The 18,237-nt window shown below is 38.0% G+C and overlaps 1 protein-coding gene across 8 annotated transcripts in view; it reads right to left on the bottom strand.

Moving 5' to 3' along the window:
• Positions 1-18,237, bottom strand: part of TRPC4 (transient receptor potential cation channel subfamily C member 4) — a 196,269-nt gene that overhangs the window by 46,240 nt on the left and 131,792 nt on the right. For all 8 annotated transcript variants that reach the window (XM_081551738.1, XM_081551735.1, XM_081551736.1 and 5 more), the window contains one exon: positions 5,301-5,637. In XM_081551738.1, the coding sequence (XP_081407864.1) occupies positions 5,301-5,637 (337 nt within the window). The remainder of the gene's footprint in view (positions 1-5,300; positions 5,638-18,237) is intronic.

The following is an 18,237-nucleotide window of genomic DNA, read 5'->3' as shown; positions in this document are numbered from 1 at the left end:
ATAAATCTTGGTAAGGGTGACCTTAAAATTTCTTCCTCACAGTTAAACAGGAAAATGAGGATTCTATGTCCTACTGCAATGAATATCTGATTTCCTGAAAATTAAAATATCCCTTTAAATGAATGAACAGATGTTCTCCAGCTGTGTTTGAGTGTCTCTATGTGTCTGCAGCTAGTTTGATGAGGTGGTTAGAGTACGTTGTGAAGGGACAGAGTGGGGAAAGACTATAGTCTTGTTCCTTATAATTCTGGATTTGGGGGGCTTTTTGAGCTGATAGATTATTCAGGGGTGAGGCTGAAAGTATAAGTATCTGAAGCCATGTGATCTTAATGCCTATTAGAAGATGAAGAAATGGTCATAAGTAATAAAGTATACAGGATTGTTTGTCTCTATGAGTCTTTATCTAGATGCAAATGTGATCACCACTTTTCACATTTTCAATTTGTCAGGCCTTGTTGAAATGTTCAGATTTTTAAATATCAACACTTTAAAAGATAAAAATATAAAGCAAATCAGGGAAATAAGAGGCCAATTCTATTGCAGAAAAATTGTTAAATAAGTATGTATTATAGGCAAAATGTATAATCTGGATATTATGAGCAATCCTTAATTTACGCCTAGAAATTCACTAGAAGCTATTTTTAACAGAGCTCAGATTTCTTCCCCCGATATAACTTTTCCTCGGTTCACCCTTCTCATCAAGCTCAGTGTGCACAGATTCGTGTGCTACATAATTATGGCATATTCTTAAGCATACACATAATAATAAGTCACTTCAGCAGCCATTTCTATTTTCTTATTGGAAACAAGGTACTTCCTGCTTTATTAATATGACAGCTTTCATTAACATTCTAATTCTTTTGTGAAAAATGTTATCAATTTCATAATTTCATTTTGCTAAGAGATATCATAAGTCTACATCTGGATATTTCATATATATGCACACATTTTTTTTGTAGGGGAATAATCTATGGCAGAAATTTGATTGTTACAATTTAGTTATAATGGATTCTGTGAAAAAATTCAAACTAGTTTTGGGAAGGCTTTAAAAATTAGCATTCAATTTTTTTTCATATTTTACTCCATATTATCTCCAGAAACAAGTGACATCTGAGTTAAAACTTCTGCTATAACTTAGATGAATTCTCAAAATATGTATTCTACATATAATATTCTATATTTACCTTGCATTTAAATTCTGTGTAAAAATGACTTTCCCATATGAATATTATATTCATTCCCTTTCCCTAGTATTATTAATTTATTGTTAAAATCAAACTCTTAATAAATTAAGATCCTTGGGATCATGACACAACAGAAAATAGAAGTAGCCATGTCTTTAATCTGACCCCAGGCTTCTTTTAATCCATTACGGTCTTCCCAGTGATACTTTCTCTCTAGACAGTTGAAAAGCATAGCTCTGTTATCAGGCCATATGCATGCAGGATGAAACTTGTTTTACATTTTACTCTAGCTCAAATGGGTCATTTGACAATCTGAGAAATATACTAGGGTCTATCTGTCTATAATCTACCTTTTTATTGAGACAGTTCTAGCTGAATTATCTGATTGATTAGTTTTCTCTGTTGCTTAAAACTGTATATCTCAAGATGACCAGAATCATAAATTTTATTCTGTATCAGGCTTTTAATTTTCTTTGCTTTATATGCTAAAGTTCATCCTGTAGGAAACATGTGTGAGAAGATCTCTAGAGGTTATTTGATAAGGGAAAAGAAGTGTTGATACAAGAATGTAGAATGTCTGAAGGAAAAATAATTTGAAAAACGTTGCAGGAAATGAGCTACAATTTATCAGTGACACCACAGTGAAAGGACAGAAGGACAATTGTAGATTGTCTTCCAAAGATATCAAACTCAGTAGACTTCAATTTATATAGTCAAAAAGATGTTGAATTTCAACAGGAAAGATGGTGAAAATGACATAGAAACATTATTCTGCCATGCTACTAAATCACAAGATATCTGGATCTATAACATTGCGTAAGTTCTTACCACTGAAACACAGCAAAGTATATCAAATAGAAATTCCTAAGCAAAAACCATACTTCTTCATTTAAAGGGATGGATTTGAGTGGGTAAACTTTAAAGTTAGAAAAATCTTCTATTTAGAAAAAATGAAAATTTATGATATAAATATATAGAAACAAGTAAAGCAAAAGTCTTTTTGTCAGGATAAGTGAGACGAGAGGTGTCAAACTCATCATTTCCTTTAAACTACAGAGGCGACATCAGTTGAAAACCTAAGTTGGTTCAGGAAGACTTGAAAAATTGAAGCATAGAGCTTCAATCAGTCATTGGGAAAATTAACATGATGAGGGAAACAGTTACAAGCCACAGTCTTGTAAGTAAGTCCCTCAGTCGTGTTATTAGAAACTTACAGGCTTACAATTTAGGGACCATGCAATATACAGTCAGTTACTCAATTTATCAGACAGCAGGACCAAGCAAGGCAATACAGAACACTCATTAGCATAGTCATCAAATTAAACCATGCCTTTTTGTGTCAATCATGCTTTTGGTAAAAAGTTAAAGGATCACTCCCTACCCTGCTGTCTTTAGTCCTCCGCTCTCTATCCTCCCCCTCTCCCCACCAAAGAAAAGATCAATTTTCTCTGCGCTAATAATGATAGGTCCCTAGCACAGGACAGTAGGACAAAATTGGACTTGAAAGTTATCACTGTGAATCTTTCATCTTATTGGTGAAAATACAAAATCCTGAGAGACTGTGATCACCCATAATTTTGTAGTCTCTTAGTGATAGAACTTGGACATGTATTCAAATCTGGTGCTTTTTCTTCTACAGCCAAATAACATGGAGAGTATGCCTTATACTCACGAAGCTAGCAAAACACTTAGAACTCAGTCTCAGATACAAGACACTCAGAATTCACCAGGCTTGATGAATAATATAACTGTTTTGACAGATCTGTTTGAAACAGGAGCATTCTTTTTCTCATGCTCTGCTATTTAAGCAAGATGATCATTCATATGTATTTCTCTTTTATTCTAGAACATCTCTTTTCATCCTAAAAATTCCATATAAATTAACTCACTGCAGTCTGGATATCTTAGAAAAGGCTGCCGTTAGCAGCTATTTCTTTTGGCTGGAACTGTAATTCTCACAATTAAATCTGTACCTTATTTAACCATTCAGCTGTAATTTGGAGATGATTTCTTCTAGCCAATTTTCATGGAAAATTCTGCTACAAGTTTTGCATGTAGAAGGCAGCCAATGACTGTTTTACTTGTATGAATTATTCAAAGTTTGGAGTTTCTACTTCTTATATTATTTACCATTTTCTGATAGTATATCACATACATCACTGGTTGTTTACTGTCCATTTCTTCAGTAAAAGTTAACCTTTGTAAAGGGAAGGAAAATTTTCTTTTCTTACTTAAAAAAATTTTTTTTTTGTTTCACTATTACCTTTCATAGTCCTTACTCCATAGAAAGTACACTACATATTTTCATTGACTCCCTAATGAAGAGACTAGAAATGCTATATCTACCTATGTTGCATTTTATCTACACCGTTTTTCACAGTGAAGTATTCTATGTTTCACTTGGGACACCAGGATTTTTAGACATTCAAACACCATTTTTCACAGTGAAGTTTCTGTGTTTCACTTGGGACACCAGGATTTTTAGACATTCAGTATGTTACACACAGTGGGAAATTTAACCTCTAAAATCTTCCCTGCAACTTATTCCCAGGAAATTTTCTGTGAGGGAAACTCAATGAAGAACATATTCCTACTGTGAGATATTTAATTTAAATGGATACAGGGAGGGTCATTTTATACCAATTACGTGTCAAAATTATTTTTATTCAAAAATACATTTACAGACTATCTAAACCTTCCTTCTAACTTAACCAAGATCAGACATTATTTCAGACTAAGGTGAATGTACTCAATTTTAAAGTTCACTTTAGAATGGTTTTTTTATTAGTAATATTTGTAAAACATCAAATCTTGTTCCTAAGAACTTTTGTTATTGTCAGTACTTACAGTATTTGTAACCTTTAAAAGGCATATCTATCATGACTCAGACACTTTTTTCCCCTGCCTTTTCCTCATTTTACAGTCTCTCCAGCTATTTTGACAATTGACCCAAACTGATCTTCTGAGATAGTGAATCGTTAAATTTGTCACATATTTTCTAGTTACTAGTGCTGACATGGATATGATACCGGAGAGGTTTAAAATGCTGAGCTAAATTGAGAAAATGCAATTTCTCAGCGAACCACAATAGGATAGAAGGAAGAATAATTAAAATTTAAATTTTAACTATGGCTACCATAACAGGAGGAAAGGAAAACAAGGTTTTTGTTTTTTGTTTTTTTTGAAGTTTTCTACCTTACCATCATTTGCTGCAGATCCAAAACCAATTTCTTTCTTTTGGAAAGAACAGAGATAGGAAGATGTCCTAATGCTTAATTGCCTATTATTCTGATTTACTATATAGTTTCAAAGATAAACTTAAAGAGGTGGATTTTTAACCATGGGTATGGTTACTTTATGTACAGTTCACACTAATTCTTCAGAGTGATTTGTACGTTTAGAAGATGTGTTTGTTAAGAGGACTTCCCAGGTGGCTCAGCAGTAAAGAATCCACCTGCCAATGCAGGAGACGCAGGTTCAATCCCTGGGTCAGGAAGATCCCCTGGAGAAGGAAATGGCAACCCACTCCAGTATTCTTGCCTGGGAAATCCCATGGACAGAGGAGCCTGGTGGGCTACAATCCAAGGGGTCAAAAAAGAGCCGGACACGACTTTCTGACTAAACAGCAACAACAAATTTGTTAAGAAAATTAAAACATTAAAATGATTATTTACATAGAGCTAATGAGACATTTTGAAAGTCTTTAGAAAACTCCCTTCTCCAGGGGATCGTCTCAACCCAAGGATTGAACCCAGGTCTCCCACATTACAGGCAGATTCTTTACCAGCTGAGCCACCAGAAGACAAACATCTCCAAAAAAACAAAACAAAAAACTCCAAAACAACCCAGAGAATCAGTCACTTTAGATTTCAGAATTAGTAAAATCTATAATTCTCAAACCTAAAGTTATGTTTCATAGGTGGCATTTGGGGGCAGGTCCACCACAGCTTGTGAAATCTTCATTTAACTTTGGGGATTAGACCTTGGCGCCACAATGATCGGAACCTGTTTTAAACATTCCTGCATCCCCAACTATAATGAATATTCTTTTCTGAGCAACACAATTCCATGGTAGCAACACGTTTGCATTATAGTTTTCTATAGTATCACATTTACCCAGGACCCACGGTAATATCATCCACTCGACGATGGTTGGTGGTGGACCTTGCCTGTTCAAGTCTGACCTGTCGATGTGCTGAGAGGCAAGCAGGAGCAGGAACAGAAAAGTCAAATAGGACGCTGTGTGGCAGATGAACTTGATAAATGGCTTTCGGATGAAGAGTCCGAGGGGGCTTTTGGGAGCTATAAGGTAGCACACAGAGAAGACGGGGAAAAGGAGTCCTACTATGAAACACGTCACCATCTTCACGGCCCAGTGTCGTCTCCTCCAGCCGGGAAACTCGTCGTACCAGCGAGACGCCAGCAGTTGTTGACAGTTGGGCTGAGCCACGAACTATAGGGAAAAGGAAAGGAAAAAGGGAGAATCAGGGTTAGGGGCAGGGCTCCAGCCCATCAGCAGGAAACCAGTCAAGTCACCAGGTCTGTTCTAAACAATTGTAAACTTACACCATCATAAAGAGCTTTAAGCCATTCTGTGGACAAAGCTCACTTACTGAAAATTTTATACCCAAGGCCAAGTGCTGTGTGCTTAGCCAGACACCACAGGGGCCAAAATACTATGGCTACATCTCAGGAAGCAAAAATATAGCCGAGGACTAATAATATCCATAGGATGTCCTGATAACTGAACAAAACTGTGTACAAACATACACACATATAGGTGCCTATGTAAGAATTGTCATATATGTGTATGACATAAAATAAAAAATGTTGTTTAGTGGTTATCTCTTGCTTTGTTGATTATTTTCTGGTTGCGATATTATACTTTTTTCCCTCATTTTTACAGTTGGTGTATTTTCAGTATTTTCTATAATGAACACTACTATCATATCAGAAAAAGTAAATATACTTTTAATTGGGTTGAGGCAACAAGAAAATCATATAGGAAAGCATATTAGATGACCAGAATGTAAATCATCATAGCCAAATTGAGAGGAAATAGAGCAAACACCTAACCTAAGTACAATCAATTACCACACACAAAACATTTCCCAAACATGACACCGTTTTTATACTGCCAACATGTTTTTACATAGACTTCACTCTATTTTAATGATGAAGATAGTGGGGGTTATAAGAGGTCTGAAAATGTATTCAAGAAGGTTACATATGTAATAATAGTAAATGATGAAATGCGCAGGATAATAGTAAATGATGTAAATTAATAGTAAATGATGAAATGCCCAGGATCTCTTTTTCTGCACACTATTTTTCTCACTGAGACTGACAGCTAAGCATTACATAAATTCAGAGGAAAGTTTTTCTTCCAGAAATTCTTTCCAGCAGTCTATGGGAAAATTTGTATAAGCAGAGAAGAAAGGGGAAGACAAGGCGTGGTGGGAGAGAGAGCAGAGATGCTTGTGAGAAAGTGTACAGCATGCTTAAAGAATGTCCTGTGGGCACTCCCTATGGACTGTAGCCTGCCAGGCTCCTCTGTCCATGGGACTCTCCAGGCAAGAATACTGGAGTGGGTTGCCATTCCCTTCTCCAGGGATCTTCCCAACCCAGGAATCTAACCCAGGTCTCTTAGGTGTCCTGCATTGGCAGGTGGGTTCTTTACCACTAGCACCGTCTGGGAAGTCTACCCTGGATGGTAGTAGAAGCTTTATTTCCTTGTAAGGGACTCAAGAAAGTTCTGTTGGCATCAAAAATTAGACACACTCTAGAAACAAAGTGAACACCTGGCCCTTTCATAGGACTCTTCTCCTCCTCAATATTTCCTGTTTTTCTTCTTTACTTTTAGATTTTATTGATCTCCTTTAGGAGATCCTTACTTGACCCTTACTCTTCTCTAACGGCAAGCGAGCAAAGAGCTACTAGATACCAAGAAAGTGGCTTGATGATCATAAACCAAAAGCTGTTTGAAAGTGAGAGATGGGGTGACTGATTCAGTAGTTGAGATGTGCAATATGGGCTGGATGCCGAATGAGTTCTCACACAACTGTTTCTCTTCATTTTTTTCTTAGATATTGGGCTCATCAAAGGATATAGTGGGTAAAGCAACATACATATAAATTGAATTAAATATATAATAATACATTCAGCAAATACAGCTAAAACAATAAAAGTGCATTTCTTCAAGACCAAGATGCTAGGGCTCTTTTCACTATTTTGTAAGCTTCAAGCTCCATAATTAGTAAAGGTAAATGTTATAATCCAACGAATAACTTCCGTTAACCCATGAAATAGCTGGCTTAAAAACTAAGGTCATGGCATCCAGTCCCATCACTTCATGGCAAACAGAGGGAGAAAAAGTGGAAGCAGTGACAGATTTTATTTTCTTGGGGTCCAAAATGACAGCAGACAGTAACTGAAGCCATGAAATCAAAAGATGCTTGCTCCTTGGGAAAAAAAGCTATGACAAACCTAGACAGCATGTTAAAAAGTAGCGACATCACTTTGTTGACAAAGTTTCATATAGCCAAATTATGATTTTTCCAGTAGTCATTTACAGATGTGAGAGTTGGACCATAAAGAAGGCTAACGCAGAAGAATTGATGCTTTTGAAATGTGGTGTTGGAGAAGACTCTTGAGAGTCCCTTGGACAGCAAGGAGATCAAACCAGTCAATCCTAAAGGAAATCAACCTTGAATATTCATTGGAAGGACCGATGCTAAAGTTGAAGCTCCAATACTTTGGCCACCTGATGTGAAGAGACAACTCATTGGAAAAGACCTGATCTGGGAAAGATTGAAGGTGGGAGGAGAAGGGGGTGGCAGAGGGTGAGATGATTAGATAATATCACTGACTCTGTGGACATGGATTTGAGCAAACTCCGGGAGATGGTGAAGGACAAAGGAACCTGGCGTGCTGCAGTCCATCGGGTTGCACAGTTGGACACAACTTAGCAACTGAACAACAACACATTCCTTGTTGATTATTTTGGTCAAAGTCAAGTGTTTGAAAGTCAAATAGAGCTTTATCTGAGTATCTGCAGAGGACTGGCAAAGAGAGACACAGGCCATTAACAAGTATCACTGGGTTAGTTTCCTTCCCCCACCCCCAATACACACACATAATTCTTCGTGTCAGCATTTTATAAACTAAGCATAGTCTACCAACTTTACTATTTTCTCATACAAACTATTTTCTACAGTGTTCTTCATTAGAATTTAACACAGTTGAAAGACCATGATAGAAGGGAGTTAATGAAACCTATGGAAAAATGCAAGTTATAATGAGCAGTTGCTATCACCTCATTAATCCTCAGAAATTGAAGGAACACAGAAGGGATTAAGCATGAAAAACACATGTCATACAGTCAGAAAAAGTAAAAGAAAGATATGTACTTTGTTCGACACGGTCTGGTGAATTCTAGGACTCACATACTCTTCCTTTCTTGGCCCAAATTTCATTAGAGCATGAGACACCCTAGGGCAATTGAGCAATTAACTTTATTGGGAGCACTTAAGGTTTGCTTGGATAAATATTTCATTGCCTAATACATAAGAACAGACTGTGTTAAATTACCTAGAAAACGCAAATCATTTAATTCCTCATAGAACACCTGCCATTGTCAGGCTCTGGGTTAACCTTAATCTTTACTAGCGCTTCTTCTTAAAAGATCTGTTTCTTTAATTATTGGAAAGTACATATCTGTGCTTAGTAAATGAATAGTGTGCTCAATTTTTTACTAAACACAGACACAGTGAGGTTTACAGAGAGGTAAAGAACAGAGACAGGACAATATAAGAGTAGGAGTGAGTGTGTGTAATCCACGTTTCCCAAGATGTGGATGTCATATGGCTACAAATTTGTTCTAATCTTAGGATTGAAACAACCACAGAAGTATTCCTAAGAATCTCTGTAAATCTAAATATTCTCATAATGATCTGACACTCTCTTTCTTCTACTTGTTTGCTGCATGTCTACACCAGGATTTTCCAAATTATACCCCACTGATTAATAGACTTTTCCATGAAAAAAGTTACCAACTTAAATATTAAGAGAATTAAAATTTTACATCACAAAAATTTTCACTGTCTTTAATTGCTAAGTGGATTAAAAGACATCATTTATCTCACACGTTCCCATATCCCTTTCTTCCTTCTTTCCTTCTGTTCTTTGCTTCCTTCCCAGATGCTTCCTTCTTTGTACTTTTTCTTTGTCCCCTTCTTCCCGTCTTTCTTTCTCCCCATCCCCATGTCTCTTGGGTTCCTTGGGTTGTTTAGAGACTACTCAGCTTTACGCCCCAAGTGGCGCTAGTGGTGAAGAACCTGCTTGCCAGCGCAGGAGACATAAGAGGCCGGGGTTCAATCCCTGGGTGGTGAAGATCCCCTGGAGGAGGACACGGCAACCCACTTCAGTATTCTTGCCTGGGAAATCCCAGGGACAGAGGACTCTGGTGGGCTTTGGTCCATAGTGTCACAAAGAGTCAGATACAACTGAAGTGACTTGGCATGCACACCAATGCCATTTGAAGGACACTCTCAGAGGGGGCCACTCCATCTCTGTGACACCTGCCATTGGTCCAGTGCAGCAAAGCCTCTCCAGGTGGAGCCTCGCATTGCCTGCTGGGAGCATACAGATCCTGCCTCTTCTACTCCATCTCTCTACTGCACAGTGAGTAATGGGAACCAACATCTCAGCACCATCCCAGGGCTGGGGGTGGTGGGATGTCTTTGAAACCCACAATGTTACAACCCCTTCTCACTCTGCAGTTGTTGATCGAGTCTTAAGCAATTCTATCACATTAAAATTCATATTAAAACATGATAGACATTCAAATTCATATTTGTGCCATGAATTTATAAAAGACACACTAAATAAAGAAAATACCTCCTATCCCTCTTTCAATAACCTTTAAAAAAAAAGTTTAAAAAAACCCCCTAACCTCATGATTATTTATAAAATTGTTGAATCATGGCATTTTAAATATTGAAGAAACTGTGAAGATTACTGAATCTTACCTTATTTTTACAAATAAAGTGAATTCCAGTATCAATGATTTAACAACAACTCTACAAGGGACTTCCCTGTTGGTCCAGCGGTTAAGACTCTGTGCTTCCACTGCAAGGAGCACAGGTTCCATCCCTGGTCAGGGCACTAAGATCCCACATGGTGCCAGGCACAGTGCATCCCACTCCCCACAAAACAGCCTGTGATTAAAGGAATAAAAACAGCTACTCAAAATACTAAAACACCAGAAACCAAAAAGAAAACAAACAAAAAATGATGAAAGAAGACAAAGCTTCACAGACAAACAAACACACAGAAACCCAAACAACCAAGAAATCTCACTATTATGTGGAGAAAAATTAAAATATTAATTGAGTATGGACAAAATAAATAGAAACAAATTCAAAAATTAATAGAGCTCTGATTAAAATAACTATGAATCAGATTTGCTATTCATTTTTTCTTCACCTTTTTGCTTTTTAAAAGTATTTTTCCATGTAAAAATATTGTGTCCAAAGTTCAGACATTGACCCACTTCTGCTAACAAGCAAAATCTAGATTCTGGAAACAACCAACCTGGCAGCTTAATGCATCTTAACTCAGTCAGGTAGCTACATGTGACTTTCAATTGGCTGTTGGGCAATTATAAAGAGAATTGAGGATAATGTTTGCTGTGGGTTTGTCATATATAGCTTTTATTATAAACTTTTAGGTTGAATGAATTACAGCGATTTATGTAAGGGCTTAAAAGGCTCACAGATTCATATACACGCCAGTTTCCCCTGGGTCTTACAATTTGTTTCTTAGAATTTCACAAATAATATCTATTCTTTGGAGTTTTATTTCCTCCGTGGAGAGGAATGTTTTATTTCCTCTGCCCAGGAATGTTTTTTGACAACTCATTTTGTAAAGTTGATAACAAGGCTTAAGAATGCTTTGTAGGCAGAAAGCGTCAGGAAATTATTTTCTCCATAGTTGAAAACCCTTTCTTTCTTTTACTTCTGCCCTTTATTCCCTTCATAACTGCCGATGACCCTTAACTGTCTGAGCCTTTCTCTGTTTCTAGAGATAGCTTGAGTTGTGTTCCTAATTGAAACAAATCTCCAGTCTCTCCAAGCATGCTCATAACTAATCACCCTCTTACTTCATTATTCAAAGCATCCTTTTCACCTAGTTTGAGTCAACCATATTATGCATCGTCTATGAGTTGGACATTGGCTAGACAAGTGGGAGAGGACCAAGATCTTTAAGAACCAGATACATCTGTCTTCTAGGATCTCAAAATACGTTCGGGACTGACCATGTGACTGGGTAACTTAATACAGAGCGTCATGTGACTTGTGAGAAAAGAGATTGAATGCATAGGAGGAATTATGTCTAACATGAAATAGGGAAAATTGAAGAACAGAGGTAGACTTGATTCGTCAAGCCTGAGATAATAGGTAGAATTTTTTTGGGGGGGGGTCAGTTTTCAAAAGATTTATTAAAAATGCAATAGTGCATGGGTTAAAGTTGGGTGGTATCATCTTTTCTCTGTACCACTGTGGCTACAGATTTAACTTCATATACAGATGACCTGCATCCATGAAATTAAGACGCTTGCTCCTTGAAAAAAAAGTTATGACCAACCTAGACAGCCTACTAAAAAGCAGAGACATTACTTTGCCAACAAAGGTCCATCTAGTCAAAGCTTTGGTTTTTTCAGAAGTCATGTATGGATGTGAGAGTTGGACTATAAAGAAAGCTGAGTGCCGAAGAATTGATGCTTTTGAACTGTGGTGTTGGAGGAGACTCTTGAGAGGCCCTTGGACTACAAGGAGATCCAACCAGTCCATCTTAAAGGTAATCAGTCCTGAATATTCATTGGAAGAACTGATGCTGAAGCTGAAACTCCAATACTTTGGCCGCCTGATGCGAAGAACTGACTCATTTGAAAAGACCCTGATGTTGGGAAAGATTGAAGGTGGAAGGAGAAGGGGATGACAGAGGATGAGATGGTTGGATGGCATCACCGACTCAATGGACATGAGTTTGAGTAAACTCTAGGAGTCTGTGATGGACAGGGAGGCCTGGCATGCTGCAGGGGTGGCAAAGAGTCGAACATGACTGAGCAACTGAACTTAACTGAACAGATGACCTCAAAAATCTAGTTTTGAGCTCTTCATGAATGTGAGGCTCAAGCCAAGAGGCCCTCCGCGCTTCCCTGATGTAACCTGGCATCTAGTTTCTAATAATCTGAAGTTTGGTGATAAGTCTCTGTTTTCTTGATCCAGATGTTTTATAATTTGATTCATATTTTACATGAATGATAAAAATTAAATAAACTATTTAGGCTGAGTTGAGGGAGCAGAAGAGTAAGAAGATGGAAAGATGTGAAAGAAAGATTGTTTTGCAGACTGGCTGTGTTTCCTTGGAGGTAACCTGGCTGGGATAACTCCAGGATACTACGCAAGGTTTAAAAAGCATCAGAGAAGCAAAATAGTAGTTGCATAAATTGGGGCAATGAATTTTGACAGGCACAGCTTGGTCGGTGGATAATTTTAGTTCAGATTTAGAGAATATCATGTTAAAAACTAGAGGATGGAGATAAGTATGTTCAGATGAGCAACCTCATGTTCTAGAAGGTTATATTCAATGATGAATATGCTAGAGATGGTGTATAAAAGGATATTTCAGCCATATTTTAGGATACAGACAAAAATGTTTACTGAAGCAATTTCTCCAGTCTAGGTCCTTGCTGCTCAGTGGAGGCTGAGGACAGTAATAAGAGAGATGACTGTACAATCACTTTTAGTCTTATACACAAATATATGATATTTATTCACTTTCATTGTATTACAGAGTATTGCAATTATGCCAATTTTTATATGTGTCCATATTATATAAACTAAGTTTAATGAATGACAAAAGAAGGACTTTAAAAAAAAGATTTCTATACAAAACTTATACTCACAAAATAATAATTAAAGCATGCATGTGTGCAGGCTGTTGCTTTAGTTGTGTCTCTTTGTGATCCTATGAACCCTAGGCCGTCAGGCTCCTCTGTCTATGGGATTCTCCAGACAAGAATACTGGAATGGGTTGCCATGTCCTCCTCCAGGGGGATCTTCCCAACCATGGATTGAACCCACGTCTCTTACATCTCCTGTATTGGCAGGTGGGTTCTTTACCACTAGGGCCATCTGGGAAGCCCCTAATTCAAGCACAGGGAATACCAATAAAATAACTAGTTGACTAATTGAATTTTTATCAGCCTCGTTAGAAAAAAAAGTCAATGAAGACTTAATTATATCTGAGAAGACATTGGCTAAGAAGCCTGAGATTAGTCAAGAAGACTGATAAACTTCAAGTTGTATCGCCTACAGGATACTGGTCAACAAACTCCTGGCTCTGTCAAGTTTCAAAAAATCTCTCCAGTCATCAAATCATCTGATAATTTGCTTTGCACATGTATGTCAAATTCAGGTTTGCAGATTGGAATTCAAGGAATAAGTCAGAACATTATTACTAGGTCACTGCTTCTGACATCTACATATCCAGAAGGGAAGATGACAACGACGCTCCATCTGATGGTGCTGGTGAGGCGGGGGCAGGATTGAACTTCTTAAATCATTTCTGGGCTGAAATTCAAAATTGGTTTGGCAACTGAGCTGGGCTGATGAGTGGGCAATAACGGGAAGTTGAAAATGCAGAGACAAAGGAAATAAGGTGGGAGGTGATAAACCCAACATTGAGTACATTAAATTATTGAACTTGACAAACAAACAAAATGAGGTTTTGGTAGTGGGAAGGCAGAATCAACAGATATTGCTAGTTCTCTGGAAATCACAAAGGGCAGAGGTCAGTAGAAATTCCACATCTATTCACCGACAACCTCGTCAGGATGCCCATGAAGAACTGTTTTAAGCTATCTTGGAAAACAGAGGAAAAACTGCCAGTCATTTCTAGCTGGCAACCTAGATGTTTTCATAAAAATGAAGAGAGATGTGGAGGCAAAAAATTATACAGTTATGAAGGGAGCACCATTTGACTGTTGAATCATGTAGGTGAATCATAGGTGAGAATGATCAAATGGAAAACAGAAGAAAGTTAGGTCCTGATCTTGGCCAGCCGTCAACGGGCTGGTTTTCCACTCTGGTGAGCCACTGACAGTCTCTGCACAGATGAGAAGCAGCTCAGAAAGGGGGGTCCCTTCTTAGTCTCCTGGAGACTAAACTTAGCTTATTGGGGACTAAACTGTGCTCTACTGTCTTCCAAGAATCCAGGAGGAAAAAAAGTGACATGATGGGAGTGAGTACTATTTGTTCTTTTCACACAAAAGGCTACAGTCACTCTTCTTTTCCCTTTTCTATCCCTTTTCACATAATTCCAAGACCAACTATTTCTTAGAAAATAAAAGAAAGAGTAACCATGATATGTGTTGATAGAAATTTGGAGAAAATGGAGCTCTCATACATTGGCCATCAAAATATAAATGGTCAACTGCTTTGGAAAACAGTTTGCAGGATTAAAAAACAACAACAACATATATTTACCATATGATGGGTTTATTTCAATAGCAGGCATTTCTCCAAGAGAAAAGAAGACGTATGGCCACAGAAATACTAGCACCCAAGTGTCACAGTAGCTTTGTTTTTTAATAGCACCAAACAAGGATAATTCAAATTTCCATCAACCAGTGGATGGATAAACAAAATGTGGTATATCCAGGCTGTAATGTACAATGTGATAAATATAATTCATGCCAGCTGTATGTCATATATGGATGAACAATGGTAAGAGGTAAATCCTAAGAGTTCTTATCACAAAATCTTTTCTACTTCTTTATTTTTGTATCTATTTGAGGTGACAGATGTCCCCTAAACTAACTGTGAGCATCATTTCATGAAGTATGAGGGTCAAATCATTATACCGTAAGGGATTCCCAGGTGACTCAGTGGTAAAGAATCCACCTGCCAATGCAAGAGATGCAAAGGACGCGGGTTTGATTCCTGGGTCGAGAAGATTCCCCTGGAGTAGGAAATGGGACGCATTCCAGTATCCTTGCCTGGAAAATGCCATGGACAGAAGAGCCTGGTGGGCTACAGTTCATGGGGCCGCAAAAAGTTGGACACGACTGAGCACACACGCTTCATGCTTCGTGCCACTCTCATGAGATATTATCATGACATCAGATATCATTATTTCAGCTTAAACTAGGAAAAAAGTGGTCTACTTTTTTGCTAAAACCTATTAGCTTCTGAGTTCTTTCTCCATCTAACCTATGTACCATTCTCCTGAGATGATGGGCCTTGCAAAATGCAAATTGAACTGTGTCTCTTTCTCTATTAAAAGTCAGTATACAGTATACTAATGCATATATATGGAATTTGAAAGATGGTAACGATAACCCTATATGCGAGACAGAATAAGAGACACAGATGCATAGAACAATTTTATGGACGCTGAGGGAGAAGGTGAGGGTGGGATGTTCTGGGAGAATAGCATTGAAACATGTATATTATCATATGTGAAACAGAACACCATTCCATGTTCGATGCATGAGACAAGGGCTCAGGGCCGGGGCAATGGGATGACCCAGAGGGATGGGATGGGGAGGGAGGTGGGTGGGGGGTCCAGGAAGGGGAACACATGTAAACTCATGGCTGATTCATGTCAATGTATGGCAAAAACTATTACAATATTGTAAAGTAATTAGCCCCCAACTAAAATAAATAAATTTATAAAAAAAAAAAAAAAAGCAAGTCTATTAAAAAAAAAAAAAGTCTATACCATCATTTCACAGTCTCCAGGAAAATGTCTCAGGTTTATATAAAGCCTGCCAGGCCCTGAGCTCCTTTGCCATAAAGCTACTTTCCTCCATTCTTGCATATTTGTACTGTAGGCACACATTCAAACTCTTCAGAGTGCTCTGATCATGTCTGGACCGTTCTTCCTGTTTTAGCAGCAATATATGCTGATACTTTTGCCTAATATTATCCATTTCTTCACAGTGTATTCCTCATGGATCTTCCAGCTCAGCTTCTATTCACCTGATCATTCTTACAGTCAACTCTTCTTTTTCTCAGTACGCATACTGTTCCTTGAGCACTTACAATTGCACTTACTCCTCTTACCTCCTGCGTTTTAATTAGGGGCTGCAGTGAGCTACTTGAGAAGGGTCTGTCATTTTTCATCACTTGATCCTTTGCACCAGTGCCTGGTCCCACGATGTCAATGAACATTTACTCAACTGAATTAAATGCTGAACATAGCTCAGGACTTATGAGTCCATTTAATTAGGCACTAACCACTCATGTAAGTTCCACGGCAAATCCTGGTTGAAATCATTAGCCTCAATACTAATAAGGGCACTGTATATCCTTATGCTTCTTTCCAGAAATTACAAAATTAGCTGCTTCTCTTTCTTCTGAATATGACGTTAATTAGTCCAGGCAGCTCCCTAGGAGATCCACGGTGCTGCTTGAGTATAGGATAAGAAACTGCTTCGGTCTAGGTTACATGTCGGTGCTTAGAAGCCACTGAAAATCAAGTTGTTCTTGGAAAATACACCTTTACAAGGAGTACAGAGGCAGAATATTTCAAGAAGTTTCCAAGGAAATATATTTCAGAGAAGTATAATTAAATTCCATGAGTTCAATGAAAGACAAAAACTTGAAGTGGTGAATGTAGTCTTCAGAGCACTGATCTTCTTAATATTGCTTCAAAAAAGATAATAATGATATTCTTTTCTATACCTTGGTCTTTTGTGTAATCAGAAGTATGCATGTCTGATGAAAATTGTAAAGAAAAAAGACAAACCAACCTCAACAAACTCATTTTCTTGACTACAAAGCTATCCATGATGTTCAAACATTGGGAAGAAATGGCAATTTTGGACTTTTATGCAAGAAAATATTGATGTTAAAAATGCATACATAGAACCTACAAACTTTAAAGAATAATTTTCATCTCTATACAGAGGATGTTTACTCTTCACTACTCATACAGAACTGAAGCACTTTAAAAGTAGGTTTGAAGTTTTATTCTCCTATTAGGAACATTTACCAGACAACATATAGGATAGGTTAAAGCAAATTGCATATTTTGACTTGGAATTCTCAGAACCCACTATCATTCTGTTCCCAGAAGTAAATATATCCCCAAATTTCATTGCATCAGTTGTAAGCTTTTTGTAATACAATCTGTTTGTAAATTAGGGATTGTCTCTAAAAGAGTTTCAGTAGTTACCTTTAAGTATCACAAGATGGAACATTTCCTATGCCAGCACCAGTATCCATTCCAACCTCCTCTTGCCGACCCACCCCACCACTGATGCTGCCACAATACAATTCAGGTGGTCCTATGGATGGTCATCCTGTAACTCCTAGCCTGTCTGCTAATGTGGGGATGTCCAAAATTGAACATCTACTTTCCAAGCAGCAGAACCAAGACTGTCTCTGTAGTTCTTTTTATATTTACATATATATGCGTGTGTGTGTGTGTGTGTGTGTGTGTGTGTGTGTGTGTGTGTTAAGTCACTTCAGTTTTGTCTCTTTGAGACCCTATGGACTGTAACCCATCAGGCTCCTCTGTCCAGGGGATTCTCCAGGCAACAATACTGGAGTGTGTTGCCATTTCCTCCTCCAGGGGATCTTGCCAACCCAGGGACCAAACTCGAGTTTCTTCTGTCTCCTGCATTGGCAGGTGGGTTCTGTACCACTAGTACCTCCTGGGAAGCCCCGTTTATTCATAGTTATATTTAACTAGCAAGGATCTGTTTATGAGATGAAAAGAATTCATATGCAATGACAGCTAATTGGATTCACTTTAATCTTTCATTTGCATTTAGGAAATGATAAAAGATAGTGACGGAGAAGGCAATGGCAACCCACTCCAGTACTCTTGCCTGGAAAATCCCATGGACGGAGGAGCCTGGTGGGCTGCAGTCCATGGGGTCATGAAGAGTTGGACACAACTGAGTGATTTCACTTTCACTTTTCACTCATGCATTGGAGAAGGAAATGGCAACCCACTCCAGTGTTCTTGCCTGGAG

The sequence above is a fragment of the Giraffa tippelskirchi genome, chromosome 12 (assembly GCF_054371585.1).
Source record: "Giraffa tippelskirchi isolate mGirTip1 chromosome 12, T2T-mGirTip1v1.2.pri, whole genome shotgun sequence".
Taxonomy (NCBI): Eukaryota; Metazoa; Chordata; class Mammalia; order Artiodactyla; family Giraffidae; genus Giraffa; species Giraffa tippelskirchi.
Note: the sequence above shows the minus strand (reverse complement) of the source record. Positions and strands in the feature narration are given on the sequence as shown.